The sequence below is a fragment of the Neolamprologus multifasciatus genome, chromosome 22, assembly GCF_963576455.1.
Source record: "Neolamprologus multifasciatus chromosome 22, fNeoMul1.2, whole genome shotgun sequence".
In the NCBI taxonomy this organism is placed as follows: Eukaryota; Metazoa; Chordata; class Actinopteri; order Cichliformes; family Cichlidae; genus Neolamprologus; species Neolamprologus multifasciatus.
In genome coordinates this window covers 1,280,809-1,307,380 of record NC_140459.1, presented here as the reverse complement: position 1 = coordinate 1,307,380, position 26,572 = coordinate 1,280,809, and the positions used below count along the sequence as shown (strand labels likewise).

The 26,572-nt window shown below is 42.5% G+C and overlaps 2 protein-coding genes across 5 annotated transcripts in view; both read right to left on the bottom strand.

Annotated features, from left to right (window-relative positions):
* The window catches only part of LOC146492503 (class I histocompatibility antigen, F10 alpha chain-like), a 168,189-nt gene that overhangs the window by 83,333 nt on the left and 58,284 nt on the right, over nt 1-26,572 (bottom strand). The window contains exon 6 of one of the 4 annotated variants that reach the window (XM_085149214.1): nt 16,235-16,264. The exons of the other annotated variants lie outside the window; for them this stretch is intronic. Within the exon in view, the coding sequence (XP_085005340.1) occupies nt 16,235-16,264 (30 nt within the window). The remainder of the gene's footprint in view (nt 1-16,234; nt 16,265-26,572) is intronic. 4 annotated transcript variants of the gene reach the window in all.
* On the bottom strand, nt 16,719-18,964 carry LOC146492505 (major histocompatibility complex class I-related protein 1-like). Its single transcript, XM_085149273.1, has 3 exons — nt 18,685-18,964; nt 18,401-18,430; nt 16,719-17,338 (listed from the first exon to the last, which is right to left on the bottom strand). The coding sequence occupies exons 1-3, from the start codon at nt 18,881-18,883 to the stop codon at nt 17,040-17,042; spliced, it is 528 nt and encodes a 175-aa protein (XP_085005399.1). The 5' UTR covers nt 18,884-18,964; the 3' UTR covers nt 16,719-17,039.

The window sequence follows — 26,572 nt, the reverse complement described above, 5'->3', positions numbered from 1 at the left end:
CGGCCTGAGGAAATAGGAGAGTTTGGAGCTGCTGATGCAACATCATTCCAGCTGAAGAGCCTGTGATGAGCCGGCCCGTAAAATCTCCGGCGAGCAAAATGGCATCATCCAGGTGGAGTCGGCAGCTGGTGATAGGTTGTTGCTCCACGTGAGAAGGAAATCTGCACTTTTTTTCTTCTTGGTGAAGGAAAAAGGGAAACCGGATAATTGAGCCTCTGATGGCCCCAGACAGGAAACTCTTTGAGGATCGAGGTGGAAGAGCTTATGAGGAGGCAGGCCAATGAGCGGACAGCGGAGAGACTGATCAACAACTGTGAGCAACCAGAGATGGGTGGATGATGCCCACTTTCAGCTGCAGAGCATCAGGTGCAGGCGGGGCAGCAGGTGGACGAACACGACGTCTTTGAGGACCCCTTAGAGTCCGGTGAGTACCACTGAAAATGTGCTCCTACCAGGGGTGAGCCAACGCTTCCACTTCAGCTTTTCCTCAAGAAAGGAAACGGCTACTTGCTGCCACTTGTAGGCCGGAGTCTGCTGCTTTATTTTAGTGCTCGAGATCTCCTGTCATGTACCGCTGTGTGAGGCAAGGCAGGATAGCAGATAAAATGTGGGAGTCGGAGACAGAAACTAAACTTAAAGAGAATTTATTACTGACTACAAAAACACCATAACTAGACCAAGAATTACTAAACAGACGAACACACAGCTGGAGGGAATGAAGGAGGCTGTGAGAAGAAACACAAGGGAACAGATCACAGGTGGGAACAAAGCTGAACGTAATCAAACTAACGAGACCAGGAAGCAAAACTAAACAAGATGCACACAGGATGAGAGACTGTCAGAGTAAAACAGGAAACAGCAGAAACACACACTGAGACACAGACTGACTGAACACAGGGAACAGAGGGAGTGAGAGAAACACAGAGACACGACTGGGGAACAGGCCAATCAACATGGAGGCAAGACTGACTTCACAGAGAGATACTAACACAGGAAGAGGGCGGGGACACAGAGGAGGGATGATAGCAGAAAACCTGAGGCTAGATAACAAACTAAGACCTGGGACACAAACAGAGACACAACAATCATAACCAAAACTTCACCTCAGAACATGAAATGAACCAGAATCAGACGTCAAACACAAACGCTGGCTCACAGACCAGGACCATGAGACTCCACCCAAAACAGGAACTCTCTTTCTGAGAAGTGATGGTGCTCACCACTGCAGCACCACGCTGCCCTGTTAGTTTCTGTGCTGGTAAAAATAAAGATGAATAAATAGTTCACTCTGACATATTTCCTGTGTCACAAACACTTCTTCTCTCTGCTGCTTCTATGTACTTACAGTTTGTAGAAGGCAGCGTCTAACAAAGCCGTGTTATTATAAACATACTGCAGCTGCTGAGTTAAAGCTTATTATCTCTGTGATAGAAAATATTAAAAACAAAACTTCTTTCAGTGTTTTACATTCTTGTAACTGAACTTCAGATCTTGTTGAATGTTGTTTTCGTTTGTACATAACTGACAGTTTGACGCCTCCTGACGTGTCAGAAGAACTGTGACCTGTCCTGTTTTACTTCCTCTTTGTTTTCTCTTCAAAGCTGTCGGACTTAAAGACACAGACAGACGGTGAAGCTGCTCAAAGATCTTTCAGCTCAAAATGTCTACAGAAATTCAAAGTGTTGAAGATTTCAGGGTGAAATACAGCAGAGGGTCCCAAGAGGATGGAGGAGTGAGAGAGCAAAGTGAGGTGGAGGTGTTAGATGATGGAGAGCAGCACCCTGACGTCGGCCTACAAGAAGCTGGTAAGTAGGAAATCATCAAAGTGACAAAACCAAAGAAAATGTTGATGATGAAAGTGTTGTTCAGTGTCTTTTAAAGCTCTGATATCCGATATTAAACCCGATTCTTTTGTCCCCATGATAGAACAGAGAAAACCGACTCTGTGTGTTAAAATATTGATATTTCTTTTATTCAATCATCTTCCGGAAGAGAGAGACCTCTGCACAGCTCAAACGCCAGTTGCAAGATCTCTAACATTAGAATCATAAACTGTGCTTCATATAGGTTTTATTTTGGTACTTTACACATCACACAGTCTCAAACATTGCTTATATGGCAAGTTCCTCATTTCAGTGTCTTAAATATTAATATGGCTGTGCACTAAAACTTCCTGTTTTTCACTTAGTTTGTGAGTTAAAAGTGGCCTTGCTCTACAAGCCTTTATTAAAGTACATAAAACAATATAATGAGCAGATACACATTAAAGATATTTCTCTTAACACCGACCACTTTAAGACATGTTAGTGTTCGTGTCACATGTCCCCAGAATATGTTTCCAGTTTCAGTCCAAACTGGCACACAGATCATTTGTTGCACTGGGCCTGTTTACTCCCAGTTAGGAGCTCCGTTTCTAACCGTCTGACTGTTTCAGTGTCTGTGGCTTCAAGTCAAACTGGTTCAGCTGCTGCTCTGCTTTCAGGAAGAGGTCTGTGAGTGACAGAGAGAAGCAGCCAATAGGAGCAGCACAGCTCTTTCTGCTTCCTCTCCAAGTGATAACATGACTGTAAATACAGTCAGATTGTCCACACAGTCATTGTTTTAAACATATGTGAATGTCGAGTTTGTCCGACAATGTTGTGCTTACAAAAATGCGTCTTTCAGAGGTGCAGAGCAGCAGCTTGGTATGCAGCTCCAGTGTGTTAGCAGCTTCCCCCTGTAGTTAATGCAGCACGTTTAAATCAGTAGGTCATAGTTGTTCTGTGGTCTGACAACAGGAACAGAAAGATGCAGATTCATTGTGAATTCAGCTGCATCAAAATGCAGTATGAGTGAGTGTAGAGAGGAGAGAAGCAAACTGATGGAAACAGCTCGCAGAAGCTGAGTGTAACTGAAGCACAAACACAGAGTAACACACACCCAGCACCACTCTGTTTGTTATAAATCAGCTTTAAAGTTTCCACAGTTCATGGTTGTTCCTCAGCATTACACTTTCCTCACAGCTCTGACCCGAGTGCAGATGATCATCATAGAAACTAATGTTCTGGGACTGTCCTCCATATTTGTCCCTCAGGTTTCTACACTTCTTCTCTTGGCTCTCGGCGAAGGCGGTCGCACTTTTTCTCCTCTCCTCCTTCCCCTTATCTTCCCTGCTTAGCCACTTGTGTCCTTGTCTTGTCTCGTGTATATTACTTTCCCTCGAACAGTCTCTCACTGTCGTTCTCTAAAACCTAAAGAGAATTATGTATTTGATCAACTGGTCTTTGAATGCTATTGACACCCTTTTCTCAATGAGAAGTCTGGGCTCGGGTGAGCCCGAGTGTCCTGGAGGGACTTTCCCTGCCGGATACACGATGGACGGGTGGCAGAACTGGAGGGTCATGTGCCTGGCAGGACTGTCGATCGAGGATGCTGAAGATATCTACCTATTCGGAACCATGATAACAGGGTTCTTGCTGATCGGAGCTGGCATGGCCCTGGCTTATCGGAGAAATAAGAGAGCGGAACCGGCTGTTCAAACCCCCCCAAAGCTGCCCGCTGGAATCGAAGCGATGGGACGAGGCGCGACCTCTCATAACGAACGCAGCATGGTTAACACCTTGGAGAAGCTTACAGCTGCCGTGAAGACTCAATACAACACCATTGAGCGTATGGTGGGATACATCAGAGAGAGGCCTGCTCAAAATGACAACCTTGAGCGAAAGTTGGATCACATCGTGGAACGGCTCACTGCAGTTGTGAGGTCTCAGAATCAAAAGAATGATAACACCACGGAACAGAAGTTTGATACCATCATGGGGAGGCTCGCGGCTCTCCAACGGGAGATGGAGAGACCAGCGTCAGAGTGTTAATGAACAGCTTGAAATTCTCCTGAGCTGCTCGCATAAAAGAAAAATCAACAACTTCAACTTCAACATGCGGACACCACCACGGCGCCAACTGCGGGCCCAAGGCTGGAGCCGAACAAACACTCCCTGATAACGACTGTGTGATGACTATTCTTCCCATCCCATGCAAGGCCACCTGGATTGGCTGGAGGACTGTTTACTTAGCCTGATAGGGCGAAGGACACTGTCTCAGCTGAACTATGGACACGCACACATACATATACACTGATAAGCATATTATAAGCTTGTACTTTTCCCATTGTTGTGTACTTTTTCAGTGTTTTCTCTGTAACGCTGCCGATCTCCGACTGTATTCCCATGTGATGTCTTTGTTGTGTGTGTAAGTCGGGGGGGGGGGGGGGGGGGGGGGGGGGGTCCTATTCCTCTGCGGGGCAACCTGCATATGGCCAATAAAGCATTCATTCATTCATTCATTCATTCATTCATTCTACGTTCCCTCACGTCCATCAGGATAGTTTTGGTCATGTAGTCCTTATATTGAGAGGAGGATTGTTTTTCTCTCACTGATCTATTCAAAAGCTGCGACAAAGAAGTGGCCAGAAATGCATCGAGCGATCACAACAGCTGGAATGGACTAATATTACTTTGTCCTTGTTTGAGTTCCTGTAACTTTTTAACAAACTCGACTAATTTGTTTGGTAAATCTGATTTACTTCATTTCTCCTGGGATCATTCCTACAGTGAGGATTAATAAAAAGCTCCAAAGTCTCTCATTAGTGCTTCATAAACTGACTTTTTGTTTTATCTTTGTAGATGTTCACACCGAGAAGAAGCTTCCAGCTGTGAGAAGAAGCTGGTTCAGAGCTTTTGAAGTGAACCTGGGAGTGCTGTATCTGCTGATTGTGGTGGGAATCATGACACGCTGTGAGCAATTTGATTCCAATATGTTAGATGTTTGATTTTAAACATTTGAAGTGAAATGATTTGATGCTGCAGACCTGATTGTGTTTATTTCCTGTTCCCACACTGCAGTGTTTCTGCTACTTCACTGGAAAATACACAAACAGCAAACTTGTTACTGTAATGTTATTGTAGGGTCTACCTCACAACATAAAGCACCTTGAGGCTGTTGCTGTGATTTGGAGAAGTAAAACTGAATTGAATGATTAAGACAACGTGTGTCCTCCAGTTGGACAAACCTCAAACACCTCATCTAAGTAGCACACAGGTGTAATCCTAGTCAGGAGCTTTCAGTGTGGAGGAGCTCCAGCTCCTTCGGCCCTGCCCAGAAATTCTGTCTATTTGGCAAATCTGATTTATCTATTTATTTGCCAGTGATGCGAACCGAGGTCTGATCCTGGTTGTACAGGCAGCAGATAGCCGACAGCAATGGTGGGACTGATACATCAGACTCCTTAATCACCCCACACAGGCCCAGCCAAGGACGTGGTTAAGTGTCTTCTCTCCACAAAACACTTGCAGACTATATGGGTAAAGTCCTACACATCCTTGAGAGCATGAAGAGTCCAGTGTTGCATGGAAACCACATTGTTGCTCTGAATTTGAGATTTCACAATTGGATGGACTGTCTCCTTCAATATTCTGACATAAACCTTCTTAGGGAGGCTGAGGAGTGTGATCTCCTGAAGTTTGAACCCACCAGCCCAGATTTACAAATCCAGAGGCCGAGTACCCGACTCTCATGTAATGTTGCAGAGGTGTGTTAACCAGGACGGCCCAGCAACAAAGTATGAATGAAATGCATCAGTTTTTCTGCGCAAAATGTAGAAATGAAAGGAAAAGTTAGTGAATGACATAAAAAGGGAAGAAGTGAAATATAAATTGTTGTTCATTTAAAGAGTGACTGAGACGTGGTTCAAACTTTCCACATCGACTGGATGAACCTCAACAGTTCAACAGTTTGTTTCTCTATAAGGCAACAGCAAGAAAACAAACTGTAACTGAGAAAATAACACTTCCTGGGTCGAACCAACTGTGACACTGAGGTGTGACTGTGTTTGTGCTTTTATGTGTGAACGTTCAACGTCTTTAGAAAAAGAAGAGTTTATACATTTTCTGCTTTATGCAAACTCAGTTTGATATTTTCTCAAAAACTCAACAAAGTACACATATTGTACAACACAGAGTTTTATCTGTAGTTAAGAGAAACAATAAATGCAGTTAAGAAATTTTTATGCAAACCCTTTTATGACGTTAAGCTGATACAACCACAACCACATTTCTGTTGCCCACAGACTGACAGGAAATAAGCACAAACCAACATCCACACTGCTTTCTAACAGGACCACAGACTCAGAATCCTCCTTCAGTCCTGAAGGGCTCTTTCAGATGTGCTACACTGGGTCTAAGAGTGCTGTGCCTCCTGATGTTAGCTGGGATCATCATCCTGTCCATATGCTGTAAGATAAGATACAACCTCTGAACGTCTCCTGCAAATGAATCTATGACTGATACTGAATCCCAGCAGCCAACAAACATGCAGCTTCACAACCAGAACGTGTCCTTCTGCCACAGCAAATACAGGAAGTACATGAAGCCAACACAGAAGCAGCAAAAACTGCAGTTCCTTTAATGACCACTGGAGGCTGATGCTGAAAGCGAGTCAGTCCCCACAGACTCCCATGTTAAAATGAGCACCTTTGCTGCCTTAAAAACATGTTTCCATTCAGGACCAAATGAGTTTTGGTCTGTAAGGATAGTTTCCTCTTCATAAAACTGCACGGTGGCATTTTAAATGGAATTCTCTGATCAATAATAGAGCTGCTGTGTGGTACAGCCTGACCAACACGTTGGTTTTGCTGACTGAGCTTCTAGTATTTCATGAGTCTGTTACTTAGCACTGATTAGCAGGTGTGTGTCTGTGTGCATGATTCCTGGCTCATATCTTGTGTGTGTTGTGGAGGTGGAGTGAATGTTCTTGTTGTTCCTTCAAACTCTTCACTCAACACGGTGATTCTGTGATTATATCAACAAAGCAGACAGGCAGCAGCATCTGCTGCAGACTGATGCAGGTGCAGTCACACTATGTTAGACAGTGGCCGTCTGTCATTGTGCGACTAGTTAGTTCACTTGGTGTATTAAGCAGTAGCTAACAAGCTAATGTTAGCTCCATTCATCTCATAGGAAAATGAAAAACTTTATTTAAATCATTTTAAATTTTAAATCTTCGGTTTTGTTGCATTTCTAACCAGATATTTTGGTGAGTTTGGAAAAGAGCAGCTGAAGGACGAGATGGAAGGTAAGAAACTATTAAAAACTGTCAGAGTTGGAGACGGATTTGAAAGGTAACTGATTTTACATTTTGAATCAGCTTCTTGTGTTAAGATAAAAAAAGAAAAAACCAAATTACAGCAGCTGACCTCCCAAACTAACATAAACAGGAGAAACTGTTCACAGTCAAGGCAGCTCAGCCCTACAAACTCCTTCGAAGTGAAACAGGAAACACACAGTGAGAGCTGCACTTCCACAGGAAGTACCTGATCACATGGAAACACCTGTGATATGAGGAAGTGTTGATTCCCAGTGTTGTCTGTTCTTTCAAAGCATATAGATAACATCTCTGACTACAGGTGTAGAAATGCTGTTTGATTCTTCACCTTCTTCCTCCACACTGAAGCACAATTATTCTGAATCTTGTCAGTGGTTTTTGTTCACAGTTGATACGTATTTAGCTCATCAGATTTCCTGTAGTTCTAACACCTCCACCCACAGGACATGTTAAAGAACAATGGCTGCAAGTTTCTGACTCTTATTGATATTTGACAAAGCAGAGGAAGAAGATTATTTCTGTTCAATGTTTCACTCATTTTATTTTATTTTATTTTGATTTCACTGAAATATTTCAGTGCTTTGAACAAGAGTGAATTCAACAAAATGAAGAACAGCCACACTGAGCTCCAGGATGAACTTCAAGGTAAGCAAACACCAAGTTCGTATATCACAGATATATTTGTAGAACATTTTAACTTAATTTGAATCTGTTTTTCTCTAAAGACACAAAAACCAACCTGACTCAGTTACAGAGCCGTTATGATGAACTGAGTAAAAACCACAGTCAGCTACAGGAAGAAGTGAAGAAGCTGAAGGAGAAGATAGAAGGTAATAAAGTTTGAATAACTAATAGAAAACATCAGTGTTACACAGTGATAACCTGATTGTGTCTTTGTTTTGAATCCTAAATGTTTGATGCTGTGTAACAGTTTCTCTGTATAAATGTAAGTTTCAGTTAATTATGAATAAGAGAGAAAACCTGAGTTTAAATGAAGTATTTACAGGGAAAATGACAGGGACCAAAGATTAATGTGATACAACATGACACAAAGTCTGACTTTAAAACATGTGTTTGACTTTAAGGGAAGTGTCCGAAGGATGGACGAGTTTGGATGCAGCTGTACTTTAAATCCAGTGAGAGTAAAACTTGGTTGACAGCAGGAGAGACTGTCAGGATAAAGGAGCTGATCTGGTGATGATAAACAGCAAAGAGGAACAGGTGGGTGTGTTTGTTCATGTCTGTGTGATCTTTGATGGAGCTGACAGTCATCTGTTACTTGTGTTTTTGACCTGCTGTCAGTCTGTGACCTGCTTCCTGTTTCCACTCTGATGGATTTCTCTCTGATTTCTGACAATGGAAGAAAAGTTTCATCACATTTATTCTTCCTTCAGACATATTCACAAGATGATGTCACTACAACAGAAGTGCTGAATTATGACTGGAGACAATATTTGTGTCTCTTCTCAAACAGGAATTTGTCAGGAAATTCGGAGGATTCTCTGGATTGGTCTGAGAACCAAACACACATCAGGAGGATATAAATGGGAATGGGTGGACGGAGCACCGCTGACAGAAACGTGAGACATTTAGTTTGTTTCTATTCCAGAGTTATTATTTAGAAGTGAAACATTGATGTTTTGGAAGATAGATCAGCAATACATGAGTTGAGCTATTTTCCAACAGCCCCACAAACTGAATGTAAAGAAAAGCAGAAATCCTCCTTTGAATGAACAGCTGTGCTTGAACTCTCTTCATCTGCAGTCTGTGATGACGTTCAGTTACAACAAGTCAGTTTGAAGAAATCAGGATTGAAACATGTTCAAAGCAGCGACCGACACATTTCACTTTGTTCAATTTGTCTTCATGTTTTTTGTGCTGTAATGTTTCTTTTCTCACAGAACAAAAACTGTTTCAGAGAATTCCTGTCTCTTCTTCTTTGGTGTTTGTAAAACTTCAGAACATATGAAGGAAGAAGCTTCAGTAAATATGACCTGATAGACACACATTTCAAAGTGATGTCTGTAAACAGCTGACAAAACAGTTTCAAACAGCAGAAAGTCAGCTCTTGACTTCTTTTTATTCTCCATTTTACAGCAGGAACATTTCATATCATCAAAGCTTGAAAGCTGTTTTAGTGTGCATGATGATTCTCAGAGAAAGTCTAAGGAGGGAAAGTGGGCGAGAAACCTGGGAAAGAAATACAGGAAATATTGGAAATATTCCAAAAAGAGACTCATATTTATATGAAGTGACAATAGTTATGAGTTTAGTCCAGTTTCATATCAGATTTGATCTCTCTGACAGGTTCTGGGCAGAAGGTTTGTCAGATGCTTCTTCTGGTTACTATGGATGTCCTGCTGTGACCGTGATGGGAAATGGAAACATTTCATTTTCAATCCCAAACACCTTCATCTGTGAGAAATGAGTTTGGTGCTTTGATGTAAATGTTTGAATAATCCAACCAAAGACACCTCACTATGAAATGTCCTGCATGAGCCTCAGACTCAGCTTCCAGTCTTTACTTGTTCATTCTGCATCATATATTGATTACATATATTGTCCCTCTGTGCTCTGTTGCTGTACAGTAAGGTTGAAGTCATCCACACAAAACCTTGAAGTACTTCATACTCTGTAGTTCCAGCAAATTGTTCTAATAAAAGTCAAAGTGCAGCTTGTCTTTACTTTGGTTTACTTGGTTTATTCATCAGTCTGTTGGTCCCTAAAACTTCAGTAAACGTCTTCTTCAGTTTCTCTCAAACAGCTGAAAGTAGCTGCTTCTTACTTTTAGCCTACAAATCAGGAACCAAGAGACTGAAACCAGCACAAATTTCAGTTTGTCAAACCTTACAACGTGTGAATAAGTGAAGATGAAATCCGTTTAAAACAGCTTTCCTTCTTCTTCTTCACTTACATCAAAACACAACTTTACCTTCCTGCTTAGTTTGCAGCGAGCTGCCTGCACAGCGTTAACATACTGAAGGTCAAAGTTCATTTCAGCATGACAGAAAGGAAAAGTCCAGAAACAACAACCCTCACAGTGGACACGGTTAAAGTCTGTTGATTTAAAAAAAATTTAGGGGGCCTAGAACTGAGTCCTGTGGGACACCCCACAAGAGAATAGCAGAGGACGACACATGGTCACAGAGACAGACACAAAAGGTTCACGGAGTCAAGTTTCTTCTCTTTCAAGGCCTCTATTTTTCACCAGAGCTACAGTATCCAGAGTCGTACGTAGTGAAGAGTCAAAGTTATTAACAAGATAATCGACCTCTGTTGGAGTAGCGTTCAGATAGCTGCTCTGCTCTATGAGCATGAAGATGATAACAGTGGGTGGATTATATTCTTAAACTTAATTACAGCACTTTCACAAAGACATCTACTGTGATAAAGTCTGCTCTCCACTAGGATGGGTACCGGTAATAAACGGTAGTACACCAGACCGAAAAGCAGCGCACATTTCGGTGCTTTATTTTCCTGAGATGTCATACGCTTCAGTATTCTAGCAATCATTTTACGTTTCCGAGGATAGTAGGCGGGCCCCAGGTACGTACGTTCTTTTAGAGCACGTTATTACATTAATGCATGTAAGGTGAACTAGCAAACACCGTCGTAGTTACATGCAGCTGTCTTCTTGTTTGATGGCAGATACTCTCCTTCACCCTTCTGGTTAAAAAGGCTAAAATGACCCAAAGAAAAAGTGGAAAACAGTTAAATATGAGAGGTCTTTTTGGACAAAGTTTGTGTTTTTTCCATGTTTAAGCACTGCTTCCAGCCAAGAGTGATACCATATATGCCCTATAGCTGCAGGAAAAAGGCTAACATTGTTATCTTTTTACAAAAACAGCTGAACATGAGAGGTTTTTGGACAAAGTGTGTGTTCTCCATTCTTTAAGCACCGTTTAAGCACCGGCACCGTTTCAAAAGTACCGGTTTGGCACCGGTATCGGATAAAACCTAAACGATACCCATCCCTACACTCCACTGCTGTGTAATCAATTATTGTAAATGTAAATGTTATCAGGAAATGATCAGACAGGAGACGGTTTTCAGGAAACACTGTTAAATGTTCAGTTTCTATGCCATATGTTAAAACAAGATCTAGAGTGTGATTAAAGTGGTGGGTGGGTTCTTTTATATTTTGAGAGAAACCAATTGAGTCTAACAACAGATTAAATGCCATGTTGAGGCTGTCATTTTTAGCATCTACATGGATGTTAAAATCAGCCACAATAATTATTTTATCTGAGCTCAGAACTAAATTAGATATAAAGTCTGAGAAATCAGACAGAAACTCTGTGTAAGGCCCAGGTGGACGATAGATGATAACAAGACTGGTTTCTGAGTTTCACAGCTGGGGTGGACGAGGCTAAGCATCAGGCTTTCAAATGAATTAAAAGTCTTACACGTTCTTATTCTTATTTTTTTTATTACAGAAAAAATAGAAACAAACAAATGAAATTTTTATTTTTAAATGGGGGAAAAAAGTAAACAGAATAACTTTTTTAAAGAAAGAACACAATCTTCAAATATACGATGCTTTACAATCCATCATTATTATCAGTAAACGCCCACACAATGGAAGACATTTCAGGATTACAAGAAGAATTTGAGTCTTACAGCAAATATTTCACTGATTCATCCACAGACAGTTTCATCATGTGGACTGAACCTTTTACCGTAAAGTTCAAACTTAATCTAGAATATAATTAAAGCATCTTATCCGATCAATAAAGTAATCCTAGCTCGTGCTGAATAAAAGTAGAAATTACCTTGGAAACAGAACTTTTCAAATTAAGAGCTTACATGTAAATGCAAGAAAATACTGAAACACAACATTTTCCAGATTTCTGCCCTAAATTTCCCACAGAAAAAGTTTCTCTATTTTCAAACAAAGTTTCACTGCAAATGAATATTTAAGGCACAATAAAACAATAAATGTATTTACACAGACAGACTGTAGTTTTTGTAATCATCTAGAAGTTCACTCAATTTGGCCAAAAACTCAGAAACGATAATAAAAAAGGAGATAATCAGTTTATGCCACGCCCCCATTACAATGATCACACCAGAATATCTAAAATCATTTAATTCTCATGAGCACCTGAGGTCTGGCTGTTTGTAAAGGTCTGATTCATTAAGCCAACTTACAGTGAAAGGGTTAAAGCACCAACCTTCACATTACATTTATGCTTTGTTTAGTATCCAACCATTTTATTTTATGTATTCACTTCTAAATATTATGATTTTAATTATATTTCTCCTACATAAAAACATTATATGCATTAACAGACGTCACACTAAAACATTTTCTTCCACCTGCCTGGAGATGTTTCCTGCAGAGGCAGCAGGTGTGACTGCTGAGCTCCGCCCACTTTATCAGATGCAGACTTTAGCGTCTGCTTTGTGTCCAATCGGTATGAAACTATTCTCACAGGTGCATAAACCAGTGACAATGTTTCAAATATCTTTACAAACATGTTTTCAGATTTATGATTTACTCTAAAAGTTTTAAACTTATCAAAACTGACTCATAAATTTTGCTGTCATGAAGGTTCAGATTGAGGAAGCATGAACACTTTTAAAACCCATTTCATGGAAAGCTAAAGAACCACATTATACCTCAGATTTTTAATCTGTAAAGTGTAAAATAAACTATTTATATTTATCATTATTATTTTAGCTATTATTCTAGCTAGCATGACGGAGTTTCTATACAGCTGGGTGGTGCTATGATGTTACTGATGTTGAACTTTATTTTATTTATAAGGTTAGTTAGTAGAGTTTCCAACCGTCCCGTACAAACGAAATCGTCCCACATTCAGAGAAAATATTACGCGTTTTGTGTTGAGCTCAGAAGAGACACCGTTTGTCCCGAACTTCAGCTAGAATGGAAAAAGACACAAAGCTGGAGTTATTCTGTCGTTGCTGCACAGCTGCCTCTTCCCCTGTCATTCTCCCCCTCTCTCACCTGTTGCAACTTCAATCATGAAACTGATCAATGATCAGCTGATCGGCTTTTCTCTCTTGTTTGTTTATCACTTTGCACCAGAAAGAGGAAACCAGTGGATGTCGCTAAACAACAGCAGCACGTTTGATCAGCTGTTGTTAGAATTGATTTAATATTAATTTCTAGTATCAGCTGATGTTTGCTGGAGCCACAGCTGTAAAGCTGCTGGTCATGATGGTTTGGATATGTGGTGAGAGGGAAACATGAAACCAGGAGATGTCCTTACTGAATCATCAGAGCTGAACAGGTGATGGAGAAACAGGTTTACCTTTTAGGTGACATGGATGAGTTGAAGGGAAGTTATGAACTGTTTCTGTTTTCTAAGTAGCTGACAGCTGGTAACTGTGCAGGGGCGGATCTAGCAAAGTTTTGCCAGGGGGCCAGGTAGGGCATTAACAGGGAAAAGGGGGGCACAAAGAAATACTTTTCTTTCTTACTCTCATATAAAATATTTAGCTTTTATTAAAGTTATCTGAATCTTACAACCAAAGTTTGTATATTAATTCACAATATTGGCTGTAGACCATTGTTAATCATTCAGAATAAAGAATAAAGAATAAAGTAATGCTACAAAGCGTGTTCATGCAAACATTGTTGTCTGCCGTGGTACAATGGGACTTCTGCTCATGAACCTCTGTGCACAGCGTCTGCAAATCGGGGCTGTACGAAGTCACCTCATCTTTACACAAAACTGTAAGCTGTCATCTGTGAGGCGCGAGCGGTGTTTGTTTTTACCATAGTTCATGGTGGAGAATGGCTGCTCTGCTGAGTTTTGCTCTCTGTAGCCGTATGAATGGCAAACTACACTGATTAGCAGCGGCATAGGCACACTTAAAATTTCTTCTGAAATTTTCGCTTTCTAGTTAGTACAATAATTCCAAATGTCATAATCATCACGTTCATTAATGTCTAACAACTTATTGATCCAGCTTTGCAAGACCAATATCAGGCTGGTGCATCCCTCTCCATATGTCAACTTTCTAATATCCTAAATTAACTCATTGTGAATCTGTGAAGCACATCTGAGATACTTACGAGAGATCAGTCAGAGACACCAGAGTCAGAGCTATCGTAATCACTGTCTTGGTCAATGGACACTGTGAAAGGAAAAAAAGCACAGTATTCAGCTGCAACATGAGTTTAAAATCAGTCAAACCAGAGTACAAAATTATGTAACTTTACACACAAAAATGACACAAAAATATTACACATTGATACAACACGTTAGCTGAGAAAGACTTACTGTTGCTGCCTCTGAGAGCTTTGACTTCATCAGAGTCTTCATCAGCCTCCTCGTCATAGTCAGTGTCCCCTCCTAGAAACACACACACAAAATGTTAAAGTTTATCCTTTGTTGTAGGTGTGCTGCTACACTTCCTGTAAAGACGACAAACAGTTTGAGCTGAATGAAGCAAAACACCAAACTTAAGCCACAAACTCATGTGATGTTAGTGATAATTTGTTTCTGCAATTCACTCAATTTGTCCCAAAACTCATCAAGGCCTTATTAACAAAGAATCAACTACTGTCACCCCATTACAATGATCACACCTGTGTACCTTAAATCCTCATAAGCTGTCCTGTGATCTCACAGTTTGGTGAAATGACTCGACTATCCTAAAAACCTTTTTGTTTTGTTTGTTTTGTTTTTGTTTGTTGTTACAAAAAAGGTAATCTCTCTCTCTCACACACACACAGGTTAGTTAAGGACAAACTGCTCCACATGTGAGGAAACATTTGAAGCTGATCTGTTTCTGTTTATTCTTTTATTTATGAACTGCAGGTTAAAATCAGCTTTAACCTCCTAAGACCTGAACTCTTCCACAGCAGCATTTTTAATTTCTCTTTGATATTTGGGCTGATTGGGGCCCGATAAATGTAAAAACAAAGAATTACCAGATTTTTTTTACCTTATTTTTGTTTTTATGAAAAATCAGAGCCACGTATGAGGATATTCGTTTAAAATGTTGATAGAACAGTAGCAGCATAATGTCCTCATACATGGATATCAGGCCCTTGTAGAGCAAAATTAAGTATTTTGGTCTAAATAACCCAAAATGTGACGTCCACATATGTGGACGCAGGTCCTAGGAGGTTATGGTTTTCAGCTGCTGCTGTATAAATATTATTACCACATCAAATAATAAGAGCTTATGTGTTAAAACTTAAATTAAAAGAAAAACTTTACCAAAAACCAGAGCAGAAAAATGAAGTGCTTACGTGGTGTAGTAGTGTAAACAACCCGAGGAGAATCTGTAAACAAACACAAAAGACATATTTATTCAGTCAGTGCTTCATGTTTGATTCTTTTGATCTGTTCATATAAAAAATTACATTTTAACAGAGTTAAGTTAAAGAGCAGTGACTCCACAGAGACACTGAAAGTCAAAAGTACGTCTGAGTTTTTCTTCTGTTTGTTTCATAAAGATTTAAAGTGTCAGTGAAACTGAGCAGCGCAGTCACAGAGAGGAACCTCTGTCCTCTGCACACACCTGACAGCAGCCATGTTTCACCTGTCGGGCTCAGGTGTGAACCACTGCAGGGTGGAGCCAAAGCTCACAGCTGGCTGTGTGGAGCCCAGCTGTTGTAAAGGAAGGAGCTCAGCAGCAGACTGAGCTGCACAAACAGAGGAGAGAGCAGGAACCAAAGATCTGCTGTGCTGCTCATTTAAAGGAGTCGCTCTTAATCAGACCTCACCACACTTTATTTCAAACTTCACCACCAGGTGGCAGTGTTTCACAGGAAGTGTCAGGAGCAGTATGGAAGCAGTAGATGCAGTATTTGGGATGTGAGCAGGAAGGTTGTGGGTTCAAACTCAGCTGGAGCCTCTCTGTGGGTTTGTGTTCTCCCACAGGTTAAACATGTGCTCGTTACATGAACTGCTGACCTACACTGAACACAGGGACCAACATGAGAGCAGAGCTCTCTGAAGGGACCTGAGTCACAGACTGTCTGTGATCCTGCAGGGACCAAACTGACAGACAGCTACTGTCCTGTTACTGTCAGATTAAAGGTGTTAAAGGATCGGCTCAGACTGACTCGAGTCTCTGAGCATCAAACTTCATAAGAGAAAAATAAAGATGTTACCTTGGTTGTCGTTGGCTCCACGTCTGCGTCCTGTAAACAGACGTAACACAGACTGTCAGTGATCATGGATGAACTCAGTGGTTTGTTCTGCATGTGTGAAGCAGCTCAACTCTGATGTCATCATCAGACCTCAGCAGCATGTTCATTAACATGCAGTGTGAATGAATCACATGCTGAAGTGTAATCCTACAGTTTACTGTGATCCAGACTGACTGTTGTTGAAGAGTTTCACAGTTCTACATGCAGATGTGTCTGAATGGAGACGGTGGAGGAAACGAGCTGCACACTATCAGCAAACATCAATCGTTTCTGTTCTGCACAGAAAAACTAATACGACCAATACGGCAATGCCATGATGATCCATTTGGCAACATAAATCCATTGGGTATCCTTGTTGGTCTTCAGACAACAATTCTGACGGCTAAAGAACCAAATGGGACAGAAAAAAAAAAAAAAACAAACAAACAAAAAAAAAAAGGAAAACACCAAGGTGTTCCCAAGTCAGCCGAGATATATAATGTCTCTCCTGTCCTGGGTCTCCTCTGGACACCTACATCTATGCTGATCTCACCTGGACCCACGACACCAACACCCTGGTAAAGAAGGCCCAGCAGTGGCTGCACCTCCACCTCAGGAGGTGCAACAGTTAAAAAATAGACTAGACAGAAATAAAAAACAAAAAACATTATTGATACTTTTTAATGTGAAATGTTGTCACACACTGACCTAAAAATTTAAAAAAGGGTTCATGAATTTCTAACTTTTATAACTAAAACTACTTCTACAGGCTCCACTAATAATGAATTTAAAAACACAATTTTTTCATGTCATACATACATTTCCTTTTGAGCTGCTTCTGTCCATAATCCACAAACTTGCTCAGCCAATCGATGCACTCCTCCTCCAGGTATCCCTTGGTGTACTCTTTCAGCACCTGGACGCCGTCCCACTTCCTCTTGGTGGGTTCTGCCTCGGGAGTCGGAGCGACCCAGACTCCGTTTTTATCATCGAAGGACAGGAAGTCGTCTCCATCATAGGCGTACATCCACACGCCTCGGACAAACCTGAGCGTGCCGTCAGGCTGAGTTTCACCCTCACAGCCCACTAGGGATGGGTATCGTTTAGGTTTTATCTGATACCGGTGCCAAACCGGTACTTTTGAAACGGTGCCGGTGCTTAAACGGTGCTCGAACCGGTGCTTAAAGAATGGAGAACACAAAATTGGTCCAAAAACTTCTCATGTTCAGCTGTTTTTTTAGTAAAAAGATAACAATGTTATCCTTTTCTGCAGCTATAGGGCATATATGGTATCACTCTTGGCTGGAAGCAGTGCTTTAACAATGGAAAAAAAAAAACTTTATCCAAAAACCTCTCATGTTTAACTGTTTCCCACTTTTTCTTTGGTCATTTTAGCCTTTTTGTCCAGGGTGAAGGGAGTATCTGCCATCAAACAAGAAGACAGCCGCATGTAGCTATGATAGTGTTTGCTAGTTCACCTTACATGCATTAATGTAATAACGTGGTTAGCCTACTCAACGTAAATTATACACGAACAACATTAAGCTACTCACGCAGAGAAGAACGGCTGCTGCTGCCATCATCATCCTCATCATTTCTGCTACACTGGCAGGGCTAGGGCCAGGACTCTACTCTTCAGCTTTTTGGGGCATGTTGCTAACTCTTCGTCCGATAACAGGCACCACACCTGCAGTAGATGCGCTCGGTGTGAGGTCTCGCAGCAAGCTATCAAATACGGCGCATTTTTCGGCTTTTAAAAAAAACGCTATGCGTCGCCAGGTGTTTCATCAGATTTGAGGTGTTACCTCCTTTGACAGTATCACAGTATCACCTTAAAGCACTTGTTGCAGGCTGCTGAGTTTGCATCTTTTGCTGTGAAGTACAGCAAGACTTTTGACCGCTTCGCCTTGGGCATTTTTAATCTGTAGCTCTGCTCTAAAAGAACGTACGTACCTGGACCCGCCTACTATCCCCGGAAACGTAAAATGATTGGCTAGAATTCAAAGTGTATCACATCTCAGGAAAAAAAGCACCGAAATAAAGCACCGAAATAAAGCACCGAAATGCGCGCTGCTTTTCGGTCTGGTTACTACCGTTTATGTCAGAACCGGTGCCATCATGGCACCGGATACCGGTACCCATCCCTACAGCCCACCATCCTCTGAAGAACGTGGAGGTCTGGAAGCAGGAGGGTGAAATAAATAAATAATGTTTAAATAAACATCAGAGGAGAAAATATGAACATAAATCAAATCATTAAAAACTTTTTAATTTAAACCAGTAAGCAGGAACAATTTGTTCCTGAGTTGAGGAACTTCAAGCTCAAACATTCCTCTACAGACAGTTTAGTTAATGTCATGCTTCGTTATTGATCATTCAGATTTCATGGATTTTACCTGAGTGATTAAATCATTAAAACAGCAAAGACTTACTGGCTGAGTCATTCTGTCTCATTCGCTCCATCAGGATGCCGATGTTGTCCTTGAACCACTGCTGCTTGCTCTTGCAGGACTGTGTGCCTCTTTCCCAGTAATCAGCAGGTAAACGCTCTCTCATCCACTCCTGTCTGGGAACTGTTGCCTGATGCTCGCTGTCAAAGTAGTCGATCATCTTGTCGTCCAGCAAACCCATGGCTGTGAACTCATGGATGCCCGGGAGGCCGACAGGTTTGGAGAGCGCCGTGTAGATGTAGGTGAGGGAGTGAGTCTCTGAAAGTCACACAGGAGGAAATGTTTTTATCCCACACAATTTCCTTCTCTCACCCCAACCGGTCGCAGCAGATGGCCCCGCCCCTCCCTGAGCCTGGTTCTGCTGGAGGTTTCTTCCTGTTAAAAGGGAGTTTTTCCTTCCCACTGTCGCCAAAGTGCTGCTCATAGGGGGTCATATGATTGTTGGGTTTTTCTCTGTATCTACTGTACAATATAAAGCACCTTGAGGCGACTGTTGTTGTGATTTGGAGCTATATAAATACAATTGAATTGAACTGTCAGAGGCCATGAGAAGATCATTTGCAACCTTCACTAAAGCTGTTTCTGTGCTGTGATGAGCTCTGAAACCTGACTGAAACTCTTCAAATAAGCCATTCCTCTGCAGATGATCTGTTAGCTGTTACAGACGGGACAGACATGGCTGGGGGATAGGAAAGGAAGAAAGATGAAGGAAAAGAAAAAAGACAGGAAGGAGGACAGTGAGAAAGGGCACTTAAAAAAAAAAAAAATCCCGGATCACCCGCTGAGAGAAAAAGATAAAAGAAGCAAAAAAGAGAGCAACATAATAAACACCATCACAATAATCTAGCTGGTGAGGGGAGATAGGCGTCCAAACTTTGGACGGCCTGAGATGTTCCCAGAGAGGTGGAGAGGTGAGTTACATTAGAAAGATCAGAAAGTGTGTTTGGATTGACAACAACTGTGATGACACATTATAACCTGTTATTAAAGTTCTGCCCCTGCTTTGATCAAATGTGGGTTACTGCTGGTTAGTTAGTGTGACTTCATACAAACCTGTGTGTTACACCAGTGGAAGAAGCTTTTCCTTCATCAGTCTTCTTGTTTCTTACTATAGGGGTGAACAGCGACACTAACACTCTCTGGCTCTATGCTGCCCCCTGTGGTCACAGTTGTAGTCAGTGTTGGTATGAAATGTTTGAAAGCTTCAGCACCACAGACAGCTACAGGCAGCTCCACCCTCCTGTACCATGTCTGCAACCTGTAACTTCAGTGTGTTGATTTAAATAATGAAATAAACTCTGGCTGCACATCGTTCTGCTTTTCTTTAAAAACAAAAACAAAAACGGTTAAATAGTGTAAAGTATGTAAATGTACAAACAAAATGTACAAAAGTTAGTGGTCCCAGAATAACTACAACTTTAAATAATTATAATCATAGCGAAGTTTGGCCTGATGGTGGCAGTAATGGAAACATTAGAGTACCACCATCATCAGTTTAAATTTACCACATTTGATTTGAAGAACACTCAAGGACACTGTACACAGCAGAATAATAAAAGCAGTAGAAAAGCAGGCAGTTTACACAATCATAAAGTTATAAGGCATAAAACAAATTTAACATAGCAGAGTGGAGAGGTTATGTGGGATAAGCTATTTTGAACAAGTGAGTTTTTGTCTAGACTTAGAGAGAGAAAAGGAAGAGATATTTCTTAAATCAGGAGGTCGAGAATTCCAGAGTTGAGGAGCAGAGCAGCTGAAAGCCACGGTGGCAAGACAGGGGGAGGGGCTAGAGAGAGAGAAGAAGAAGATCTAAGACACCGAGATGGGATCATCATCAGAGATAGATGATGAACAGCCTTAAATGTATACAAAAGTTATTAGGTTTAATGTATGTGTTGTAGGTTGCCATTTAAAAAGCTAGAATGCTTCTGTTTGCTATCTATGTAACCTACGCATACGACTACGTGCACGACATTGATAAGGGGAACAAGCAGCCTTGAGAAGAACAGATTCTACCAACAACAATCTGGGAGAGCTGCACTCCCATCATATAACCACACACAATGTATAATCATGCTTGCACAGCACAATCACACTTTGTAACCAAAATACAGCAACAAGCTTCATGAATATTAATGTGTGTAACCAATAAAAAAAAACATGCAGGGAGAAAGCAAGTTGAAGTGGGTTGGAAACAACAAAGCTGCTGCAGGACAGGAGTGATGTGATGGATGGAAGGGGTCCTGGTGATGATACGAGCCACAGAGTTCTGGACACATTAAAGCTTATTAATGGATTTTTGAGTAAGACCAAAAAGAAGTGAATTACAGTAATCGATCCGAGCAGTAACAACACTGTGAACAAGAACGGCAGCGGTGTGTGGTGTGAGAAAAGAACGGAGACGATTAATGTTGCACAATTAAAAATACAGACTGAGTAACATTATTAATGTGTGAATTGAAAGATAGAGTACTGTCAAGGATGATACCCAAACTTTTCACAGAGGAAGAAACGGAGACCGGCAAGTTATTGATCGTAATAGAGAAACTGTTGGTTCTGAATAATGTTGATTTAGAGTCGACCAAGAGAAGCTCAAATTTGTTATTGTTGAGTTTAAGAAAAGTAGAAGAGAACCATGAATTTAGTTCGGCTAAGCAGAGGGTGAGGGAGGATGGGGGGAGAGCAGAATCAGGTTTAGTGGACAGATAAAGCTGGGTGTCATCAGCATAACAATGAAACTGGATATTATATTTATGAAAAATGTGTCCAAGCAGAAGAAGGTAGATAATGAAAAGAAGGGGCCCCAGGACAGATCCCTGGGGCACGCCAGTGACCAGAGGAAAGGACTGAGAAGTGAAGGATTTGAGTTGAATGAACTGAGTGCAATCAGACAGGTATGATTTAAACCAGGCTAGTGGAGTATGGGAGAGACCGATGGAGGCTAGCCTACTGAGAAGTACAGAGTGAGAAATAGTGTCGAAAGCAGCGCTCAGATCGAGGAGAATAAGAATGGAAAGTAAACCGGAGTCAGCTGCCATAAGAAGATCATTGGTTATTTTTATAAGTGCTGTTTCTGTGCTGTGGGAGGGATGAAAACCAGACTGGAACTGTTCATACAGATTATTATTAGTTAAATGTGAGTGGAGTTGTGTGGCAACTATCTTCTCAGGAATATTTGAAAGGAATGGTAGATTGGAAATAGGACGGAAATGATCAAAATTACTGGGATCTAGACCAGTTGTTTTTTTCACTATTGGGGTGATGGCAGCAATTTTGAGGGAAGCAGGAACAGTTCAAGTTCAAGTTCAAATTGTATTCACCACATGCAGTGGCAGGTTGCCCTGCAGTGGAATGAACCCGCCCCCCGACCTTACACACACAACACAGACATCCCATGGGCATACAAGTCAGAGAACGGTTGTATTACAGAAAAAAAACACTGAAATATACACTACAATGGGAAAGTACAAGAGGAAAAATAGAGACCTCTGCTCATGCTGGGCTATAGAGGACAGCGTGAGAACAGGAAACAAAAAAACTCCTCTGCACAGAAAGCACACAACTGTCCACAGCACAACATTATAGAGCAAGTGACAAGCCACAGGGTTGGGTAGGGGATAAGGAGTAATCCCAGGCAACACAGCAGCCATCCTGCCACTGCGCCGACTCTCCAGCGCGGGCCCAGACCCGCCTCGTGTTCCCAGGAGGCAACAAGCATCGAAGGCATTGGAAGGGGAGGGGGGATGTGTGAGTGCTTATCAGCGTAAGTGTATGTGTGTGCGTGTCCATAGTTCAACTGAGACAGTGTCCTTCGCCCTGTAAGGCTAAGTAAACAGAATGGGAAGGAACAGACTAAACACAGTCGTTATCAGGGAGTTTTTTTGTTCAGCTCCGCCCTTGAGCCCACAGCTGGCGCCGAAGGGGTAGCCGCATCATAATGGTGATTTTTCTTTTACAAACAACTCATGAGAATTTCAAGCTGTTTTTAACACTCCGACACTGGTCTCTCAATCTGCCGTTGGATAGCTGCGAGTTTCTCCATGATTTTATTTACCTTCAATTCCGTGGTCTTTTCAGTCTTTTGCTCACAGAGCAGATTCTGAGACCTCACGACCGCAGCCAATTGATCCGCGATGTAATCCAGCTTCTGCCCAGAGGTGTTGTTCCGAGTGGATTCTTCCCTGATGTAATCCAATATACGCTCAGAGGTGTTATTCTGAGTATTCCCTGCAGATGTAAGCGCCTCCAAGTTCTTAACCGTGCTGCACTCAGTGAGCCCTTTCTGAGAAGCCGCACCTCATCCCATCATTTCAATCCCAGCGGGCAGCCTTGTGTGGATTTGAACAGCCGGTTCCGCTTTATTAATTCTTCGATAAGCCAGGGCCAACCCAGCTCCGATCAGCAAGAACCCTGTTATCATGGTTCCGAATAGGTAGATATCTTCAGCGTCCTCGATCGACAGTCCAGCCAGGCACACGATCCTCCATGTCTGCCACCCGTCCATTGTGTACCCGGGTTCTCCCGAGTCCAGACTGAGAAAAGGGTGTCAATAGCATTCAGAGACCAGTTGATCAAATCCATAATTCTCTTTTAGGTTTTTAGACACAGACTGTGAGAGACTGATCCAGGGAAGTGAAATACACACGAGACAAGACAAGGACACAAGAGGCTAAGCAGGGAAGATAAGGGGAAGGAGGAGAGGAGAAAAGTGCGACCGCCTTCGCCGAGAGCCAAATGAGTTCCAGTGGTAAATGAAGAATAGACGATAGCAGATATGAGGGGAAGCAAAGAGGGCAGACAGGCCTTGACCAAAACTGTAGGAATGGGGTCTCGCTGGCAAGTAGAAGGTTTTGACTTACAGATGAGATCTGAAATATCAGTAACAGAGGGGAGCTGGAAAGCAGAAAAACAGTGTGATGGGAGAGGAATCACAAAGGAAGAGCTACAGGGAACTGTCACGGGGGCCGAGTGGCCTGTACTGAGCAGGACTCAGGTGCAGAAACCCAGAGCTGAGACAGCAGATGATGTGACAATTTATTAGGTGTAGTGCAAAAAACGTAGCAAAGACAAAAAACAATAAGACGTGGAGTTTGACGTGGCGTGGCCTGGGAAACGTGGCTAGGGCGAGGGAACGGGATGCAGAGTGGAGCTGAGCAGGGAACAGTCACACTGAAGAGAGAAGACAGTGGAGTTAGGGAGGTAGTGGAGGCAGCTCTGAAGTGGCAAGTTGTAAGGGTAGCAATTCTTAGTTGCAGTAGGGGACATGGAGTGTTGAGAGGGGGGTAAGAGAATCCAGGGAGGGCTGAGTGGCGTAGAAAGGCTGACCTGAGATCCGGGGCTTCAGATGGAGTGTGATGGCAGGAGGGCAGGCAGGTGAGGCACAGAGGGAGGCACAGTCTGGAGGTGGAGCGTGAGCCAAGGTGAAAACAGCAACTGCAGCACAAGAGAGTCTGGTTAACAAGATAAATCACAGCAAGAACTTAAAGTATAAGGCCTGTTACCAACATGTGTTGATGACGAACTGGCAGTGAATGAACATCAATGTGTGGCTTAAATCCCTCTGGCTTGATTGCCTGCAATAGGCTCCAGGTGTGCAGGAGTTGGCCCTGCCCAGGGGCGGATCCCAGGTAGGTTCAGGAGCCTTATGGAAATTCCAGCCACCCACTGCAGACCATGACAGGAACATTGGAAACCAGGTCTTTGTGTATTGTGTGAATTTTCTCAATGAAAAATAACATTAGAGAATCACAGAAGGAAGATGAGTAAAGGTGAGCAGGTAAAAGATCTACTGACCTGAAAGAAGAGTTGGACAGTGAAAACAGTATCTTGGTTGAGTCATCATTTGAACAGATAATGGTGGAGCAGTAAGCAGAAGCTTTTGTTGAGCAAATAAAATGTATTTATTTTCTGCTTGACGTTCAGATTTTCCCCTCAGTGGTTTCATTCGTGTAAACATTGGATGTTTAAACATCTCTAATTAGGAAAACAGCTGAAATTTCCATGAAACTAAAGTGTGTGTTTCCTTAAACGACCTCACTTCCAACCTGTTGTAAGATTTCTCTGCCTGCCCACTAACAGCAGTCGGTAAGAAGATTTTTACCCAGAACTTAAATGAAAACCAGAGAGCAGAAAAGTAAAAAAAACAAAAACAATGTTGGGGTTGGCCCGGAAGCAGAGAGGAGAAGAGGGTCAGAACATGTGGACAGTATGAAAATGGAGGTCGGATGTGTTGCTAACAGTGGCAGCTTTGAAGATTGGCTGCAAAGGCAGAGTTTCTCTGGAGACTTGGAGGCAGACAGGAGCCCTCCTGGGGCCTGGCTGGATAACTCAGAGGTCTCAGACAAATAGAAAGGAAAATCTTTAGGCTCGCTGGCTCTGGTTCCACAGGGATACCCGGCTGGGGTACACTCACTGGGGCAGTGTGTCCACGCTCAAACTCCAACCAGTTACTGGGGATGCCCCTGGTGGAGCAGTCGCTGAGCTGGAACTGGTTTCATTATGGGACCTCTCACCTCTGACAGACCTAGCAGCAGCATCAAGGTTTGAAGGCTGCCTGACTCAGACTGGGCTTGGATGCTGGATGGCTCAGGTTACAGGGAGACACACTTCCACAGCCACCTCCTCCAGCTTATCCAAGGGAACATCAAGGCGTTCCCAGGCCAGCCAAGAGATCTAATTTCTCCAGCTTGTTCTGGGTCTATCCAGTGATTCTACTATAGAAGCATGAACAGGTGGAGAAGGAGGCTGCAGCCTGACTGCTCATCAGTTACCTGCTGAAGTTCAGGGTCTGGCTGCTGCGCTAGTTATGGTGTTCTTTTTTTTTTTTTTTTCTTTTTTCTTTTTTTCCTGTCCCGTTTGGTTCTTTTGCCATCAGAATTATTGTCTAAAGGCGAAGAAAGATGCCCAACGGATTTACTTTACTAAATGCACCATCCCAGCCTTGCCGTATTGGTCTATTTGATTCACCTTTTATTGTTTATTTTATTTTCACTTGCTGAATATGGGACAGACTTGACTGGGAGAAAGAAAGAGGGAAAGAAAGAGGGAAAGAAAAACAACTGACAAGAGGGACGGGGAGAAGGGCAAAAAACAAAAACCAACAGAATAAGCAGACAAAAATAAATAAATAAATAAATAAATATATCGATCACCTGGATCACCTGTTGACAAAGAGAAAAGAAAACAAGCAGAAGAAAACGAGAGTAATAGAATAAACAACATCACAATGATATATGGGAATATGACAGTAAATACTAAATATTAAACATTATTGTGCAGCACGTAGGATCGACAGCGCACAGTGTGCATTGAGGTAGGAGCCAAAAAGGGTGTAGTTTGTGTGTGTGAGCACCCGTGTGTACACCTGTGAGCATGAGCTTGCTTGTTTTTTAAAAGGTTCCTTCATATAATGATCTGCTAGAGGGTGTGGGGGGGCCACAGCCCCGTCCTCCAGGGCATGAAGCAGGTATGGAGGAGATCAAAACTCCAGACATCCAGAGGCCCCCAGAACACAAGAGACCAAGGAAGACCAACAGAGGGGCAGCCGTGCCACTGTCCCAGAAAGAGCTGAGGAGAGCCCCAGATGAGGGGTCAGTCAGCAGCTGCGGAGCAGAAGCCAGGGGGGGTTGCAGTGACGTGCCCGTGAGCTCCGCCGGCAGCCAGCTGTGCCTGAGTGACCGAGCCCCAGGCCGAGATGCCGGGGAAACCCCACCTCCAAAGTGGCCCGAGCGAGCCCCAGGCTCCAGGCCCCAATAAGCAGCCGCCAAGGAGTGAGCCGGTGTGTACCTGGATGCCCATCCCCGGACACAAAGAACCACCAACGCACCGATGTCTGAGGGAGTCCGCCACCGGCAGGGGAAGTGGTGGGGGG

Coding starts and splice junctions, on each gene's coding strand:
- LOC146492505 (XM_085149273.1), bottom strand. CDS start 18,883: ATGGGTTTGCTGGACGACAAGATGATCGACTACTTTGACAGCGAGCAT. Junction 18,431..18,684: donor GAGACAGAATGACTCAGCCA/GTAAGTCTTTGC, acceptor TCCTGCTTCCAG/ACCTCCACGTTCTTCAGAGG. Junction 17,339..18,400: donor TCTTCAGAGGATGGTGGGCT/GTAGGGATGGGT, acceptor ACCCATCCCTAG/TGGGCTGTGAGGGTGAAACT.